This window comes from Perca fluviatilis, chromosome 14 (assembly GCF_010015445.1).
Source record: "Perca fluviatilis chromosome 14, GENO_Pfluv_1.0, whole genome shotgun sequence".
Lineage (NCBI taxonomy): Eukaryota > Metazoa > Chordata > Actinopteri > Perciformes > Percidae > Perca > Perca fluviatilis.
In genome coordinates this window covers 24,086,981-24,106,509 of record NC_053125.1, presented here as the reverse complement: position 1 = coordinate 24,106,509, position 19,529 = coordinate 24,086,981, and the positions used below count along the sequence as shown (strand labels likewise).

Here is a 19,529-nt window from a genome sequence, read left to right as displayed (position 1 = left end):
TTTAGCTTCCTAACATCGAAGGTCACTCCATTCCTCTGAAGCTCTTTGACCAGCTCCTGCTTGCGGTGGCTGCTGCCGCTGCACGGGCAAATCAAAACGTCATGAAATACACATGTGCATGTACTGTACACGTATGTCCAGACAGCTCTCTTACCCAGTTGTCTCAATGAAGTCAACACAGAGTATAATTTCGTAGGTTCCGGGCAGAAGACACGCTGCATTCGGCTTTCTGCTCGTCGCATGGGAGTTCTGGGGGTTTTCCGATAAGCCCATCCCGTCAACGTCCCTCCTTGGCGAGGCCTCGCAGGTCGGCCTCTCCGTGGGGCTGTGGAGAGAAGACGATTCCTTTTGTTCCAGCAGGGAAAAAAAAAAAAAAAGAGCAGAAGGTGAAGACTTCACTTATTTAAAGCACTCTTACTGTAGTCTGTCTTCTTCCTTCTCTTCTTCGTCATCATCGCTAGCGGTAAGGTCCACGAGCCCAGGACCACCGTCCCCTTCCTCCGCGTCCCCCTCTCCTTCACTTCTAGCCTCTTCTCTGTCCCCATCCGGGCCATCTTTAGCCCCTTGTTCTGTGCACTCCAGTCGCTCCGCCAAAGCCAGGCCCTCTTCTGTCAGAGAATACCTGGGCGAGAAAGGAGAGTGAACTAAATTCACGTCGCTGTGGTATTAAATGACACGGAAAAACTGCACTAAACTTAGGTTAGACGTTTGTCAGCGTCCCGACACTGCTCACTGTGTCCTGTGTACCTTGCAGGGTTGTGGGTCTTCATCACAAAGTTCTTCTGAATCAGAGTGCTGACTGAAGACCAGGCAGTGTACTTACTGCCTAGATCTGGCTACAGACAAAATAAAAGAGGGAACAGACTCCATTTTGAAATAAATCGACTGCACAAGAAGATAAACAGATATCTAAACCAGGGGTTAACATTAAAAAACGGATGTAATGATATTTCACTTACGACAGTGAAAGACTTATCGCAGAGATGCTGCGCTTCTGCTTGTAGCTCCATCTTAAACATATAACCTTTGCTACCTGGGATCTAGAGAGAGATAGACAGATAGACAGATAGACAGATAGACAGATAGATAGATAGATAGATAGATAGATAGATAGATAGATAGATAGATAGATAGATAGATAGATAGATAGATAGATAGATAGACAGATAGATAGACAGATAGATAGATAGAGAGAGAGAGAGGATACAATGGGATTTGGATTACTAAAGCCACAATGCAATACTTTGAAACATTTCAACTACATGTGATGGAGAAAGGTGTACCTGGGACTGCCTGTAAAGTGTGAGCAGCACAGCATAACCTCCAGACCTCTTCTGGGGTACGTAGTCCCTTTTCTTCTTCCTTCCTCCTCCTCCTCCTCCTCCTCCTCCTCCTCCTCCTCCTCTTCCCTCCTCCTCCTTTGTCTTTCCCTTGATCCCCTGCTGCATTCTTCTACAAGGAAAGATGGAAGACACAGGAACGTTAGAGGTTACACCTATAAACACTTTTCTATTTTTACTTCCCTCTTATCACTGACTGATATAACACAGAATGGTGGTCTTTTTTTTGTTGCAGTGGGACCGGGCAAAACACAATTTTGCTCCTCTATGTACAGTACTGCCCTGTATATAGAAGGATGACCATAATCTCTCTCATCTTATCTAAGTTACCTTTCTGGAGGGAGCCAGGCTGTTGTTGTCCTGTCTGCCAGGACGGGGCGCTCCTTCAGGGAGAGAGTGAATAGGAGCGTCTGGGCCTGATGGAGACGGAAAGAGGAAAAAGACAGAGGAGCTGGTGTGATTACATACATAAACTAAAACACTTCAACATACTTTAAGACTACTTTGTTATGACAAATCTCCAACTATGATACAAATTGCTTAATACAAATTAGGTTGTGTGTGTGTTTTTGTTTGTTTTCTGATTTGACTAGTTGCCTGTGATTCTATTGACCTATGATTTCAACTCTGAACTGCTCCACCTTTTTCTTAAATGCTCATGGTGTGAAATATTTGTAGTTCATATATGTACAGTATTCATATTTCAATTGATTCCTTCAAAATTCATTCCCTTCTGAAAATATTCTTTACCACTAGTTTACCACCATCTTGTATTTTTTGTAGTTTCTCCCACTCTCAATGCAGCCACCAATCTATATTTTTGTAATGATCTCCTATTTTACAGATTCCTTTGCAACGACTGATCTTCACAGCCTTGGTTCCTGGCAATGTCATATCTGGACAAGAAATAATCTAACATACAACATGCGTTTCTTACCGTTGTCTTTAAGGTACCGTTGCAGTTTTTGATCCAATATTTTACAGATGCCGTCTCCAAAGTTCTGGAGGATCTTTGCCTCTTTGGCGTTTTGAAGCGGTAATGGATACTTATTCAAAGAGCCGATGGCCTGGACAAAGACACAAAGAAATACACAGAAATAAAGATAGACTTAAGTAAAAGTAGTAATACCACAGTATAGAAATACTCTGTTAGAAGTAAAAGTCCTGCACTGTTCACAAAATCTTACTTAAGCAAAAGTACAAAAACATCAGCATCGAAATATACTTGAAGTACAACTAGTTAAAGTACACATTATATTCAGCGGCCACTTCATTAGGTACACACATACAATCTAATGTGATCTAATACAACAGCTCTGCCACAAATTCATCCAGACCTTATACTTGATAACATCACACATTTTTCTCTAGTTTTTGGATTTGGGAGGGAGCTGTTCATGTTTACTAATATTTTTTGGACTGTCTGACCAAAAACTGACAGTCCAAAATCCAAATCCAATCCAAAATTGCATCAAAACGGGCTAAATTAGGCTACTTTTAGAATAGAATGCCTTTTTATTGTCACTTTACACATGTACAATGAGATTAAAAGCAACTCCTTTCCCTCCCAGTGCCAACATATATGTAAAAAATATAACATGTAATAAAAGAAGTAGAGCAAAAAAAAAAAAGGGGGGGGGAAGGGGGGTATGGTGCACAGTTGAGACACTATATACATATGAAAAATTAAGTATGGTTTTATATACAGTAGGGCTGGGCAATATATCGATATTATATGATGATTTATCTAAAATCTAAGTGTGAAGATATTTTGTTAAAGCACCAATTGTCGACTTTAGAATATCGCTGCAATATCGATATTGAGGTATTTGGTCAAGAATATTGTGATATCTGATTTTCTACATATTGCCCAGCCCTAATATACAGTGTCATATGCAGTTTGGGTTATTGTACACTATTTGAATATTGCCCAATAATGGTGATCATATTCAATGAATAGATTTTCTCAAAACTAATGGTTGTAGTTGGTCCCCGGTGGACTTCTTTAGCAAGTTTTATGTATCGGATTTTCTTCAGAGATAAATATACAACAGTTATATGCACTAAACACAAAAACTGCAGCCCCGGAGTGAAGAGACCACCCTCTTTACCTTCTGGTAGGTGTACTGGATCTTCAGTCCCTTCTCTTTGGCCTCGTCCCGGAGCTCAGTGAGCCACTTGAGGAACAGCGGGTTGGGGCAGGAGGGCAGGGCGCGTTTGCGACCCAACCGGACCGGCTCCGCAGCTGGCATCCCTTTGGGTCTGACAGGAGAGAAATTACACGTTAGACTGATACTGATAGCATAACACACAGCACACCACGACATGATCAAAGACAAGCAAACGTTACATTTACATTGACAATTACCTGGGAATGAGTTGACTGACAAGTCGGAATTCACGGTGGGGTTAGCTCTAGCCAGGTTAGCCATTGTTAGCAATGCCAGTCGATAACAACGCATTACGCTGTTTTTGGGGCATACAAACAGCGTAACAACATGTCCACAGGTAGAAGTTGGACAGGACTGGGTGTACGACTGATTTAGTGAGACACAAATAAGACAGGAGTGCTAGTAAACTGTATGTTACTACAGCTTTCACTACTGTTGACGCATGGAGACAACTGCAACTTTAACTAACATTTAAGCTAACGCTGGCAGCCCCTAATTAGGAACGTGAAAGTTTTTCGCTGACAAGCCACCGTGTTTAAGCAACATGTGTAGAGGGATGTAGCAGAGGAAAAAGTGAGGTAAAGTGTGCTTGTGCGTGTAAATGCGGCTCACCTTTAACCTGTGAGTTTGCAGCAGTTGCTGGCGCCTTGCATTCAAAGACACAGCAGATCACGTGTTCTTTGTTGACATCACGTCACCGGAAGAAGACGACAGGGCCGGGGGCAAAAATATCAACAGTGACATCTAGCGGCGAATATTTAAAAATATTTTTATTTTAAAATATTTTTATTATTATGATATTGTGTTCATTTATTTGATTTCTAGTTTATTATTATTATTTTTAATTTTGTGGTTTTTTTAATAGTTTTTTTTGTAGTTGAATTGTTTCATTAATTAGCATTATTATTTGTATACTTTGAGGTGTGCTAACTTGAAACCCCCTTGAAAACAAGTTGGTGTATCTCACGTGAAAGAGAAAGAAATACAGGGATGAATAAATGTAAATTACTAATTAACAGTATTGGGAAAATAGCATATACATTTAGTAGACTCAAGTACTATTTGGCCAACTTGTACTTTACTTGAGTATTTTCATTTTCTGCTACTTTATACTTTCACTCCACTACACCTCAGAGGCAAATATTGTACTCCACGACATTTACAGTATGTGGTGACTTCTGTGGGGCTGTACTTGAACTTGCTTTGAGCTTCTGACAATTCATCTAAAAGATGTTGACACATTTCACACAAAACCACAATTGTCAACCTCACAGTGGTGCAAGAAGAAAGGTCAGGGGAACACTAAAGTCAGTATGACTCATCCTATGGGGACAATGAATGTCTGTCTCTACAAAATGTTAAGCCCATACATCTGAAAGTTACTGAGATATTTCACTGTGGACCAAAGTGGTGGACCAACCGAACGACAAACTAAAATTTCCAGAAAAACAATCACCAGAGCCACAGCACGAGCATGGCTATAAATATAGATTGTGTGTGAACCCCAAAAAACCAAATGGCTTTATAAAGGAATCTAACAAAAAAATGAATTAAGTCAGCTATATACTAATAACCAAACGTGGCAAAACAGTCTTAACTACATTATTTTGCAATGCTTTGAAATAACAATGATGTACCAGAAGAAGGACGGTGTGAATGACAAAATCACTTCCGGAGCCTCTTTAATACAATCAGTGTCAGTTAACTTCCAAGACCGTTATCTGGTCTTCACTTGAATCCGCCTCTGTGTTTCCTCAGGCTGAAAGGGCGTTTGCAGGATTCCTCCAACAAGACCCGACAGAGACCAAGAATCCACACCCTCACCTTCACCCAACAACAACCGCTCTCTTTCTCAAACACAGTCAAAAGCTCGAGGGGAAAAAAAAAGTAGCATAATTAGCGTAAACAGCCATCTTCCATGCACTCACTCACACATAATGTTTGTAGAGGCAGTGCAAAGCATAATGAACTCACACTTTTGTATTCAAATGTAACACCGCAGCTGAGGCCGTAAAAGACATACTGTATAAAATTAGGCTGACTCTTTTGACTAAAAAAAATAACATAAGAGGAAACTTTAATAACAATTTTGCTTACAAATAACTGTAGTATTTTAGAGGAATGGATTTTTTTTTTTTTTTTTTTTTTTTTATTTTTACTGACGTGTGGTACTGTTCGGTATAGAACATGTTCCCTTTTTATGACAGTCATGCCAAGATTTCCTTCTGTGCCTGTAGCAACATTTCCTGTCCTCACTTGAATGCCGTAACCTAAATATTTGATCGAAAAAAGAAAACGAATTATCATGTATATATATTACTTCCTTTAATGAACAAAGTACTTTCATAGAAAAAAAACTCATCTTTTTTTTGCTGTACAGAGACACGCCCATAGGAAATATTCACACGCAATACAGATGAAGAAAAACATGTTGGTGTTGTTATGAGCCGTTAATGAGCAAAATATACATTTAAAGAGAGGCTTGGCCTTGCATTATTTAATTTAAGGTTTAAGGTGTGATAAATACAGATACCCAAATCCATACACACATACATTTACACACACATATAGCTACAGACATTTACTGTACTTTCCCCACTGCTATCTAAATTAGCATCCACCTGTCCTTGCATCACTTCACTTATATGTCCCAATGTACAGAGTTTGTCATTTGATGATCTTCCGGGTTCCCCCCCCCCCTCTCTACTGCCCCGCCGATCCAGTGGTATCATCACTGTCAGCTCCGTGGGCGGAGCCTGGGGACGATCCTCCTCCGGCTCTCCTCGCGGCCTTCCCCTTCAGCAGCGCGCTGTCGGGGTGAAGCGAGTGGAGGTGGATCACCAGCTCATCCTGAGATCCCGACGTGAGGCCGCACTCCTCGCAGACGTACAGCTTGTTGCGCCGCTCCTTGTAGGCGTACTTCTGCGTGACGCTGTGGATCTTCTTCATGTGGGACTCCAGGGAGCAGCGCTGGGTGAAGGCCTTTTCGCAGAGCGTGCACTTGTAGGGACGGACTCCTGTTTTTGGAAAATGTGACAAGCCAGAATCAGAATCAGCAGAAGGTTAAGGGTTAAGAGTCAATGTCAGTGGGGGTCCAGGGCCTTGTTAACAAGACTGACTGCAGAGGGGAAGACAGTGTTTTTATGGCAGAAGGCAAATGTCATTCAGTTCACTTTATTTAAGAAGGGGACAGTGCAAATTCATAAAACACATGATTTTTGCATGAATTAAAAATGCCAGCATTGGCCAAAAGGCCCAACATTTTTTTCTTGTGTAGTCCCCTGGCCTTGATGTAAAAAAAAAAAAAGGCTTTTATATCATTTTATAAATCAGTGGTGGAATGTAGCTAAGTAAATTTACTCAAATACTGTACTTAAGTACACATTTGATGCACTCGTACTTTACTTTTCTTTTCATGCCACTTTCTACTCCTACTCCGCTACATTTCCGAGTAAAATATTGTACTTTTTACTCCACTACATTAATCTGACAGCTGTAGTTACTAGTTACTTTTCACGTTAAGATTTTTGCACCCAAACACCAACAATGTAACAGCCTGTCCAGCTGAAATGATTAGACCATTAAACACACAACTGTTTGGATCCTTTCCACTTTCTAAAATGGGAGGATTTTTCTGCATTGAGTACTTTTACTTTTAATACTTTAAGTACATTTTCCTGATGCTACTTACATACTTTTACTTTTAACAGAGTATTTTTTTTACATTTTTATTTTTTTATCTAAATACTTCTCCCACCACTGATTTGAATATGTATCATATTCTTGCATCTATTATTGTTATATATACCTTTGTGTTAATGCACGTGTGTGACAAACATGAAAGTGGGAAGCTACCTGTATGTGTGCGTACGTGTCTCTTCAGGTCAAAGGTGTCGTTGAAGCCTTTGCCACAGAAGCTGCACGGGTGCCTCTTGGTGTCGTTGTGACACTTGAGATGTCTGTTTAACATGCGCTGGTACTGGAAGGTCTTCTGGCAAACCTACATGCAGCAATAATACAAACATCATGTCAGCATTCAATGTTCAAGTCCAGTCAAGTCAAGTGGGTTTTTGTTGTCATTTCAACCACATAGACTGTATATAGTGAGACGAAACAACGTGTCACCGTGGATCAAGTGGTGTTACACGCTGAGCACGCTGTTAGTGCACACACATTATAGACTACACATAAAGTGCAATTGCTATTTAAAGTAGAACATTTAAGACAGACAAGGGACAGGACAGACAACAGACAACAAAAGACAGGGCATAAGCAGACTTGTAACAGAGCACTGATTGTTATAAGTTAGGTTCACCGTGAGGTGGAGGTGGAATATATAGAATTTAGCAGCAGTGTGAAAAATTAGCATCATGTTTTGTTGTTCAGCAGTCTACCTGCCTGAGTGTTTCCAACCAAAAGGGGAGAGTGTGTGTGTGTGTGTGTGTTTGTGTGTGTGTGTGTCCCTGAAGCCTAACAAACACAATTCATGCATTTTCTTCCTCATAAAACATTTGCAAAGACAATTTTTTTTTTGGTTTATCCATGTTTTGGTACTGTTGAAATGCAACAACGAGGAGCATCTGGCGTCACGGCTGCTATGTCTTGTCACCTCGACGTTGTTGTTATGCAGCTATCTAGTAGAGCGAATTAATATCATCGTTATGGGTGTAACGGTATGTCTGTAACAATACTCAGCTCACGATTCCATCCGACTCACCATTTTAAGTTCCCGATAACGATTTTCTCAGGCTCTGTTCTGTTTTAACAGAATGAGCTGCAGACAAATTACTGGAAATATTCATGTATTTCTATAAACTGATCAAAACAACAGATGTGTCCACTTATTAAAAGTGCAACTGAAATTGCATTTTATCTTAAATAACAGAAATGAAATGAAAATAATAATTAGATTTCTAAAACAAATCCCACATCCAAATGAATAAATGAATAGAAAGAAATCTCTTCAAATAAATGAACTGAGAAGACGTAGCGACGTCTGAAGTCAAACAAGTGAAATCTCACGTAGATTACGCCCTGGGACGTTTAAAAACTGCATCGCAATTCATTTTCTATCTTAACCGGTTATCATCTTTACACATTTATATTGATTTTAAACCGATTCATGATGCATTGTTACATCCCTAATCATCAACAAAGGTAATTACATACATGTGTTATATTTTGGCAATGTTTTCAATGAACATTTTTTGTGTGTTTATGGTGAATGTCTCGATTCTTAACCACACTGATTTAAGAATTATAAAGTATATTACTTCAACAAAAAACGCACCTGGCACACAAACGCCGCCGTCACCCCCGATTGCGATCTCTGACTATGACCTGCTGATCTGGTCACCATCGAGACCGCTTCCCTGGGGTCGGAGCTTGTCGTCAAGGCAACTGGCATCACAGTGGCGTTCGGAGTTGGAGTTGGAGCTGGAGTTGGAGTTGGAGTTGGAGCTGGAGTTGGAGCTGGAGTTGGAGCTGGCGGGGCAGGAATGGGAGGAAGAGAGAGAGGAAGAAGAGATAGGTCGGGTGGTAACTCGCCTGTAGTCACCTGTCAGGGAAAGAGTGAACAGATAGACACATTAATTATTCACATTCGACTAAATTTATCTGAAATTATAAAGACATTGTTTCATTAATTTCTAACACTGAGCTGCAATCCCACTAGGGTTGGGTATCGCCAATGATATCCCAAATCGATTCGATTCCAATTCACAAGGTCCCGATTCGATTACATTTTGATTCAATATCAATTTGGTTAGGGAGATTTCAGTTACAATTAGCTTGGATATAAAAGCCATTCTCAGAGAACTTGTGCTAACACATCCATGGTGAAAAGGCAGATATTAAAAGATTGATTTCGGGATTTTATTAATTGATATAAAATCACTCAAACAAAGATCAATTTTAATTGGGGAGTCGATTATTTTAACCCCCAAATTGTAAATCTAACACGTGAAAAAAGAATTTAATAAAAAATGAAATCATTATTTGAAAATGATACCTGATCTGGAAATAAAGCGAAGATATAGGTCCAATTAAGACATTCAATAAGAAAAATATACACCAGTTTATGGGGTGTAGTCTTTTGTAATTCAGACATTTTGATCTACATATTTCAGTTGGTACCCCAAAACCTTCCCTCCTTATGTAACGCATCAAAGAGAGTGGTCTCCCCTCAACCACAAGATTGTCGGTTCGATCCCAGGCTCCTCCGGCCACATCTTTACGATTTGGTATTGAATGACAAAGCATTTTTGGATATTCGATAGGCTACTAAGGAGGCCCTATTTGTCAGCCAACGCATCCCACGTTTCCCTCACCTTGATTTTGGAGCGGACGTATGTAGAGCTGCCCTGCGAACTCCTCCTGACATCGGACCTCTCCTCCGGCGAAGGCGCCGGGCTCTGCGGTCGGCCCAGCATCGTGCTGGACGGCAGCTCGGCGTGTGTCTGCGCGTCGGAGACGGAGCGCTTGGAGAGGCAGAGCGGCGTCGTCTCGGCAAGGCTGGCTTCGGCCTCCATAATCAGGGCGGTCGGAGGGAAGATGGAGACTGGAAGAAGAGAGAGGAAGAGTCAGTGTCACCGGTTAACCCTTGTGTCGTCTTATGCCGGCGACCATGCACTTGTTGTTTTGCCCATTTATAAAGCATAAAGTTTACCACCCAACAGTGTTACATCTTCTTAGCTAACTTCATTCTAACTTACTTTTGCACTTCTTTTTGGAATTCATGGTCAATAAACCTCATACATATGAAATTATACCTAATTGCGGAGTTAAAAAAGCAGAAATTGTGAATTATTTTGACTGATAGTTTTGACTAATAAGATCGGAGGAACATATATGTTGATATGTTGATATATGTTGATGGGTGTTCAAGGATATGTCAAAGTTCATTCAGGATACTGTTTTGAAACCATTTCAATTGTTTTTTTTCAAATGCTATAAATTTTGTTTTGAAGAAAACACCCAAAATTCAATGAAAGTACTGATCCGATCCTTCATTTTACTTGGGAAGAGCGTTAACCATTCGTTATATCTTTGGGCAATTTGGTTGAAAGAAACCTGATGGGGTTAAGTTTCTTCTTTAACCTGCAATTCACCTTTAGCTCTGTTTTTGGTCTCTACCATCTCCTGAGGGAAATATCTGGTATTTACCTGGTATTTAAGTTGCTGAAGGAGGAGCTAGAACTGGTTATAAAGCTCAGTGATGCTAAAGGGGAAGCTGCCGAATCGGATGTTCATTTTATGTAGGTTTTATCATTACGAGCAACTCCTTTTACATGGTCCCATTGTTGTTTGATAAATTGTAATTCTAAAAATATTGATTATAGTCACTTTATATATAAATCTCTATTGTAAAAAAATATATAAATAACATCCTGATTTTACCTGATTTTTTTTTTTTTTTTCTGAATTATTTTACTCTTTGTAACACCGTTTCAAAAAGGTGCTCCTAATAAAGATGATTAGAAAAATGATTATCATCATGATTGTCAGTATGCTTACTATGATAAATAAAGATTAGAGGAAATTGTAGGACCCAGTGTTTGTTGTAGTTTGCCCTCAATAAAAGTAACAATATCTCGGCATCTGCAGCTTCAGTTTTAACCATTTTTCTTGTGAGTCGACGATATGGAACACTAAATCCTTGCACTGCTCCTTTAAAAAGAGAGTCCTTTGGTTACACGATTATTCTGATCACTAAATGAGCTTCTGTGTCGATACGCACCGGTTCATACAGCAGCACATCCTACACATCGATAATTCATGAAAATGTATGAAAATCAAGCATGCTCTCACATTTACTTACGTTATAAATGTAAGTAAGCTAAATAGACAGTGATCTCTTTAAATCATCTTTAATCTTTAAAAAATAGACGGGAAAAGGAGGCTAAGGGGCGAGAAAGTGTAGGAAATCAAGAGAAAGAGAGAGAGAACGAAGTATAGATATTTCTTGTGCTATAGAATTTCACAATGTGGATCAACCAGCCTGCACCGGTTCCTATTTGCACAATCGCTCAATTAGCAAACATGCAGAGTTAAGTATGTATTTGTGTGTGTGCACGTTTGGCTTTTTGTTTTGTGCTTCTTATTTTGCGCACACACACACACACACACACACACACACACACACAACCATTACAGTTAGACTTGTCCGACCAGACAGTCTTGCAGCACCAGCTCTGTACCTTTTCCAAATAATTCACCCCCGCAGGGGTGGATGCCTGCCTTTGTGTGTGTGTGTGTATATATATATATATGTGTGTGTGTGTGTGTGTGTGCGTGTGTGTGCGTACAATATAACAAAACACCACTCAATGAGGGAGACAGAGCAAGATGTAGAGTCATAGAAACCTTTTGAGACTCCAAAAGACAGGTGTGTGTGCATGTTATTGTGTGTGCGTTTTTGTGTGTGTGTGTGTGTGTGTGTGTGTGTGTGTGTGTGTGTGTGTGTGTGTGTGTGTGTGTGTGTGTGTGTGTGTGTGTGTGTGTGTGTGTGCGTGTGTGTTCAGGTAGCCCGGAGGCAGGTGTGGTTCAGCTCAGTGAAGACAACGCCGGGCCTCAATCAGATAAAACTCAAATGCATATGCAAATGGAGCCCCATGCCCAGTAAGCCACGCAGATGAAAAGATGAAAAGACAAAACAACCGATCTGTATACCAGCGGAGTTAACGGTACGCTGTGACACACAACGACAGCTCTGTGTACACTGTGACACATCAACAGCTGGGTCCTTTCAGATTTGGTCAAGAGCAGGAACGTAACGATGCGTCGTCAGAAAACTACATACATTTCATCGTAATCCTACAACACACACACACACATGCCTTCTGAATGCCAATCAATAACGATTAATAAATTAAACATTTAAAGTTAAAATCGCCAAGATCCCCGTTTTTTTTTTTTTTTTTTTATATATATCTTTGGCCTCTGGCTAGCCCAGCTGACCCTACAGCTAAAACAACAAGACAACTGTGTCTGTGAGTGTTGTGTATGTATGTATCAGCATAGGCATAATTTACTAGGGGGGTAATAATCAAAACTGGGCTTTTTTCTTGTTAGTTTTTCAGAGATTTTGTCGCCTTTTTTGAGGTTAACTTGGATTATTTGTTCGACGTTTAGAAATAATTGCCGACATACATATGGCGACAAGCCTTAATTGCAGGTGTGTTTTTGGATCTCATTTTCATTTCATTGTCTGCAGTCTTAACTCTTTTCTTTGTTTGTTAGGCCATAGTAACTGTTTACTTGCAACGCTAACAGAGACCTAGGGGTGCATGATATATTGACTCAATATCATTATCACGTTGCGCAATATTATATTGAAAGTGTCGCTTTAAGTATGCTATATTTTTTTATATTTATTTTTATTGTTTCTAATATGTCCTGTTCTGTAGACATGCTCTTTGTGTATAGTGTTTTATACTGTACAACCAGTAAAACATGTCCTGTTCTGTAGACATGGTCCTTATTTATTTATTCATGTTTAACCAGTCCAATATGACTGTCAGTTGAAATAACCCTTGTGTTGTAACAAAACTTGTTTTTTATTTGTTATGGATCTATTTTGATGCATTTTCCCATAAGTTTAGTAATTTTACACGTTAAAAAATATCGAAATTAATATTGATATCGCAGTATTCATAATCGATATCTCAATATCATATTTTGTCAATATCGTGCAACCCTACAGAGACCGAAAAAAAACATTATGCCGCTTCACACACAAGTGAGTCGAAGAGTGTAGCTTTTACACTAGCTCCGCCTATCCTCTCTGGCTGACCAATCACAACAGGGTGATGGAAAACGTGTCACTAAGGGCCACTTGTGATTTTTTTCCAGGAATGTCGCCACAGACACCCAGTACGTAATAAATGCAAATGCAAGGGCTTTCATCGGTGGATCATAGGCTCAATCAGCGATAGATAGTGACTTAAAAGTCATTTATTTAAATGAAAATCTTCCAGTATTTTATTTTTTTAAGATTATTTTGGAGCTTTTTCCGCCTTTATTCGATAGGACAGCTAGGGGAGCAAGGGGAGAGAGAGAGAGGGAGAAGACATGCAGGAAATTGTCACAGGTCGGATTCGAACCCTGGACCTCTGCGTCGAGGCATAAACCTCTCAGTATATGTGCGCAGGGGTGTCGGACTGGGGGGCGGAGTACTGGAATGAGTAGCTGTGGATGCGGTGAGGGGCCCATAGAAAACACCTTTCTACAGGGCCAAGAATGTTGTGCTACGCCCCTGTATGTGCGCCTGCTCTACCACTGATCCGACCCGGCCACACAATCTTCCAGGTTTTTACTTTAATGTACATAATATCTGAATATTGTGAAAAATATCCACAATGACATCTTCAAATACTTGTTTTGTCGGGCCAAGATTGCAAATGTCCAATTATACAACATTAGTGTTAAATCCTCACGTTCGAGGAAGTCTAAACCATATATAGTTGACATTTAGACCTTTTTGTACCCTTTCATTATAACTCCTAAACTATTTACCAGTACAAATGTCTAACTTTGAATGGTTTCTTTACGTCACAAAGTGTTTGAGTGACTCGATTGTTTTAGCTCGGAGAGCAGCATACAGACCGTGTTTGTAAATCTTTCTTTATTATTCCTGCGTGGTGATAGTTTCTGTGGCGACTGCTGCTGGCCGGACATTTAATCTCATCTTGTATTGTTTGTTCACCCCCCCTTCCCCCTCACCGATGAATGAAGTGTGTGTGTGTGCTTGGATAAGTGTGTCTGTAGGTAGGTAGGGTGAGGGGTTTGAAATACCCCAACTGTTTCCCCGTAGAGAGAGAGAGGGAGAGACACAGAGAGAGAGACAGAGTTGTGTTGTTCGAAATGAACTTGACATCTCTCAACTGGGAGCCAACGATCGGTAGATAACTTTAACAAACACAGGGTGTGTGAGTGTGTGTGTTTGCTGAAGGCGTCCTATCTGCCGCAGTGGGCTGTCTTCAGTGCCTGTTACATTTCCTCTTATCCAATAAACATTAACCTTGCAGAAGCCTTGGGATAGACCATGAGTGGAAACCTCCTCTGATACGATGAACTCACATAATTAGAGCCCAACTGATAAATCGTCAGGCTGACATCCTTTATTACTGTACTGGGCCACTTTGGGAAACACGCTTATTGGAAAGTTGAAAAGGAAACGCGTATTCATGAGTTAAAAAGGAAAATCGCTAATTCAAAAAGTTAAAAAGGAAACACGCTGAGCGCCCGGATGGCTCAGTTGGTATAGCGGGCGCCCATGTATGGAGGTTTGCCCCTCGACGCGCTGGGCCCATTTTCGACTCCAACCTGCGGCCCTTTTCTGCATGTCATTCCCCTCTCTTTCCCCTTTCATGTCTTCAGCTGTCCTGTCAAATAAAGGCCTAAAAATGCCCAAAACAATTATCAAAAATAAATAAATAGAAGGAAACACGTTTATTCAAAAAGTTAAAAAGGAAACACGCTAATTCAAAAGTTCAAAGGGAAACAGCGGGCTTATCTAAAAGTTAAACGAGAAGACCGATACCACTCATTTGTGTGCTAAATATGGAGCCACAGCCAGCAGCTGGTTAGCATAGCCTAGCTTAGCATAAAGATTAGAAACAGAGGGAAACAACTAGCCTGGCTCTGTCCAAAAGGTAAATAACAATACCTGTTTTGATTAATCAAACGGGACATAACGTGTTAATTAGTGAGCTTTAGAGGTGTGTTCCAAAAAGTGAAGAAAAGGGTAGCACATCTCAAGTTCCCAAGTTAGTTTAGTTAGGCGTGTTTTCGGCAACAAAGCCTTCTTCAGAGCTGAAACGCGTCAGCGTGGATGTGTTGGGACGTGAGCCTAATTAAACACGTGGAAATATTGTATTTTGTCGGAAACTTTATATGTGCTACTTTTTGGAACATGCCTATTGGATCTTGGGTTTAGCACTTCACTGAAAATCTGAGCTTTAGAGGTGTTATTGGTAGGCAGATTTATTTACCATTGGGACAGAGCAAGGCTAGCTGCCTTTTGTTGCTTTTTTTGGTTTGTTTCCAGGCTTTATGCTATGCTAGGCTAACAGTCTCTGAGCTGCAGCTTGCATGACTGACAAAAACGTGTGTGAATAGTATGAATCGTCTTATCTCAAACACGTGTCAGTACCAAATTTAAGGTATCCCGATTAAATTGTCTGTTTGTGTTATGCATTCATAGATTAAAATCCGAGAAAATATAATATTTGAATACTATCTATAAAACCTGTAATAAGAGCTTATCTTTAAGAGCAATTTTGCTATATTAACACAGACAACACTAAGTATTGTAAGTATCATTATCCCAGTATTATTCTGGTGTCCTCTGTTTACATATATACTAGACTTGCTGATCTTAATCTTTCCGTGTTCCTTGAATTCTTTTTTTTTTTTTTTTTTTTTTTTTTTTTTAACTTCCTTACTTATTTCGGTCTTTATGGAGCTGCAACACCTGAATTCCCCCCTCTGGATATAATCTATATCTTCTTCCCTATCTTAAAATGCCCCGTGTCATCTGGCTCGCACAGTCAATATTGAAATGCATCAATGTTTCAGTTTGTAATACTGTAAGGTGTTAATGTTTGCACTTACTGCATTTTTCCATACTTTGTATTTTCCTTTGGCAGCGTGGCCTTTTACACATGTTAGAGTTCTACCTTAAACCCTTTTTTGCAATTATAAGCAATGTTTTGCCTGATCGCAGATAAACCAGCCAGTGTGAGTGATATACACTTGTTATGTGTCGAAGTTAGAGGCTAATTTGAGACTGCTGATGCATCGGAAACAGGCACTGACACATGTTTGTGGATTGAAGATAAAAATAAACTTCTACACGCACCCACACCAAAAAAAACTGTCCAAACGGATGGCACCTAGCGCCTGATACAAATATTCAACAAGCCTGCAATTATCATACCTGTGTGTGTGTGTGTGTGTGTGTGTGTGTGTGTGTGTGTGTATTTGTGTGTGTGTTTGTGTGTGTGTGTGTGTGCGTGCGTGCGTGCGTGTCTTTCACCCACACGTCAGGCAGGTACGTCAAGTAACGGCACATACCAGAGACTTTGGCTCAGACAGTTGCTGGGTTTGGTAAGGAGTGTTAACTATGTATTACGCACCGACGCGCAGTTGTTGTTTTTTTATCTTACAGATATGCTTATGACAAATTAAATATTTTGATCTAAATAACTTTTCTACGACGATTTATTCTTATATATATATATATATATATATATATATATATATATATATATATATATATATATATATATATATATATATAATTTTTTTTTATATATTTTATATATTTTAACTTAAGATTGACCATGACTAAAAGTCACAGTTAGGCTAATAACACACAGTTTACAGAATCCCCTTGCATTAAATAAGTAAATGTGGTTTTCTGTGCGTAAAAATAGCGTCCAAAAGCTTCACGTGTGCTGCCGATGGTTCCAGAAAATACATGCATGCTTCTAAACTGTTATTTGACAGGGTTATTAGTTCGTTCAAAGTTAGCCGCAGTTCAGCTCATCCAAGTGTTCCGGTTTCAAACACCAGAGAGGATGTAAAAGTCAATGATTAAAAGTTAACGGTGATGAGATGTGGAGGAAAAAGACAAGAGAGAGAGAAAGAGGGGGAGGGGAGAGAGAGAGAGTGATAGAGAGAGAGAGAGAGAGAGAGAGAGAGGTTTTGGGTGTAGTCCCGTTACTTGTTATCCGATACCGACGTGGTCTTACAATAAAAACTCCGCCGATGGCAACAATGGAGATTGTTCTCAAGGAGTAGAAGTGCAAACACAACGTAACTGAAAAGCCGCAGACGTCAAGCTCAACATTTGACAGTTCACAACATGTCAGCTCTTGTAGGCTACTTTTTTTTCTTTCTTTTTTTTTTTTCCAGTTGAGGCACCCAAGTCAGAAAACGTTATTTCCCGTGGGACGTCGGGACAGCAATGAAAACAATAAGGCCATCACCCATGTCACGTCTGAAGAAGGGTTTTTTTTGGATTGAAAGGATGTGAGGAGAATTTAGGTCTGGAAGAATCATTCCCATCAAGGCTCACAATCCCAACCTTGTAGCTACTAAGCTTTTAAACTCAAGCTCTCACCAAAAGGACAGAACTGACTGAGCAGTCAAAAGGCGAAATAATGTCTATATTTCTTATTATCTAGGCCTATGTCTTTTTTGTGTGTGTTTCCAAGGCACTTACGTGGACCATATGAATGGTTGATAAGTGGATGGCTATTTGTATGTGTGTAGCCTATACATATATGAGTGCTTTTGTGTAATTATGTGTATATTTTTTTTGTACAGGGCTAGACTTTCTTTTTTTCTAAACTGATGTGAATTCTGCTTTTTATTTATTTATTCATTGTTTAACTGTGAGCATGAATTCAATCAACTTAAACTCATATGTGGGATTCATAATCCAATGCAGGGCTATACAAGCTGTACAAGGAGGAAGGGCGCTGCAATCAGGGGTTGAAGGTCGCTATGTGAAAAGCAACGGGCCCTTGATAGCCTGTTAGGCCGCAACACACAGTGCCTTGGTAAATGACGGATATGAAAGTGCAAACATACCGACTTCTGTTATCTACTGACGTAATGTGTTTTATGTGAGCTTTAAATAATAATAATAATAAAAAAAATGTATAGGCCTATGTTTAATAATTAAATACTTTAACGTGAATACAGTCCGATTTAAACGTTTGTTCTGACTCACACACAAACATTAATAACAGGCCAGAAGACAAACATCCGCAAGTTCACCCTGCATGCGGGAACTATACACTCTCTTCACGGCCCGCTGTGTTTCCCGTTATTCTCTGGGGCCCCGGATGGGACTGCGAGCCGCCCCGTTACAATCACAACCCGACCCCCCCCCCACACACACACACACTCCCCACCCGCACATTCCTGGTGGATCCAAAACCGCATGGAAATCCACGAAATTCGTGCGTAAACGCACCAGGACCCGCTGTGTATATTCTTTCATTTTTTTTTAAACAACTAATAGGCTGTGGCTCATTACAGCAGCGTGGACTCACCTGGGATGTAGACGTCCCCTCGCTCATGATCAGGCAGCTCGCTCCAGTTCCGCTTTCCCGGCGAAACATTCGCCTTTTTTACCAGAAAGGCTCTCGGCATGCTTAATTAACACGCAGGGCTTTTTTTTTTTTAAATGTAGGTATTCAGAAAGACGATTTTCAACGACGTAAAGTCCACACAAAGTTCCAAAAGCAGGAAAGTCCAAAAGTGGCAGAAAAAAATGGAAGGTGTCGGTCCCCTCTTCTCCTTCCTCCTTGCACCTTTCTTTTCGTTTCGCAAGCGGTGCGCCGCTTTAACCTCCTTCTTTTTTGTTGTTGTTGTTGCCTCGCACACCTTTCTCCCAACCTAATTTGGTTTTTTTTCCAGCTCTCAATCCAAATCCAAAAAAAAAAAAAAGGAACGAGAAGTCTTTTCGGTCCGACAGGTGAGTCTGCTCAGGTGTGCAACCCGGACAGGTAAAGACGAATATCCCCTACAGCGAGCTGGAATAACGGGAGAGTGTGTGATAGTGGGTTGCGAGAGCGGCATGTATCCTGATCACACACACACACACAGGCGATAGAGGTGGGTCAAACAGCAGCACAGGTACTCGTTTGAAAAAGCAGGAAACAGGCGCCAGCGCGCATGCGCGTCAGAAATAACGGTGACAACAAGCCGGGGAGAGTCTGGGTTAGGTTAGGCCTCTGTATACCTGCTGAACCGGTTTACCTCTCCCTGCCCTCGCTCTGTCTCAGTCTTTCCCCTCTCTTTCTCCACCTCTTCTCCATTCCGCTTCAAGGTGTGGGAAACGGTGCAAATGACAAGGAGGAAAAGACAATTTGGGGAAGAGCGAGTGTGTGGGGGTGAGGGGAGGGAGGAGGAGGGGGGGGGGGTGAAGAGTAAAACAGAGACATAACTGCACACAATAGTAAATAAACTGCCTCTGGAACATAATTAGGATCCTTTAGAC

General features: G+C 40.5%; 2 protein-coding genes across 2 annotated transcripts in view; both read right to left on the bottom strand.

The window, feature by feature from the left end:
- Window positions 1-4,223, bottom strand: part of mus81 (MUS81 structure-specific endonuclease subunit) — an 11,389-nt gene extending 7,166 nt beyond the window's left edge. Inside the window, 11 exon segments of the mRNA XM_039821439.1 lie at window positions 1-78; window positions 155-325; window positions 419-622; window positions 748-836; window positions 960-1,040; window positions 1,284-1,384; window positions 1,419-1,452; window positions 1,671-1,756; window positions 2,278-2,407; window positions 3,452-3,602; window positions 4,124-4,223. The exon segment at window positions 1-78 is cut by the window's left edge and continues 50 nt beyond it. Of these exon segments, the coding sequence (XP_039677373.1) occupies window positions 1-78; window positions 155-325; window positions 419-622; window positions 748-836; window positions 960-1,040; window positions 1,284-1,384; window positions 1,419-1,452; window positions 1,671-1,756; window positions 2,278-2,407; window positions 3,452-3,592 (1,115 nt within the window). The 5' untranslated portion in view covers window positions 3,593-3,602; window positions 4,124-4,223.
- Window positions 4,224-5,819: 1,596 nt separating this feature from the next.
- ovol1a (ovo-like zinc finger 1a) lies at window positions 5,820-18,679 on the bottom strand. Its single transcript, XM_039821370.1, has 5 exons — window positions 18,580-18,679; window positions 9,841-10,070; window positions 8,802-9,068; window positions 7,367-7,511; window positions 5,820-6,528 (listed from the first exon to the last, which is right to left on the bottom strand). Exons 1-5 carry the CDS (start codon window positions 18,677-18,679, stop codon window positions 6,215-6,217), a joined length of 1,056 nt encoding a protein of 351 aa, XP_039677304.1. The 3' UTR covers window positions 5,820-6,214.
- Between the last annotated feature and the right edge of the window lie 850 nt (window positions 18,680-19,529).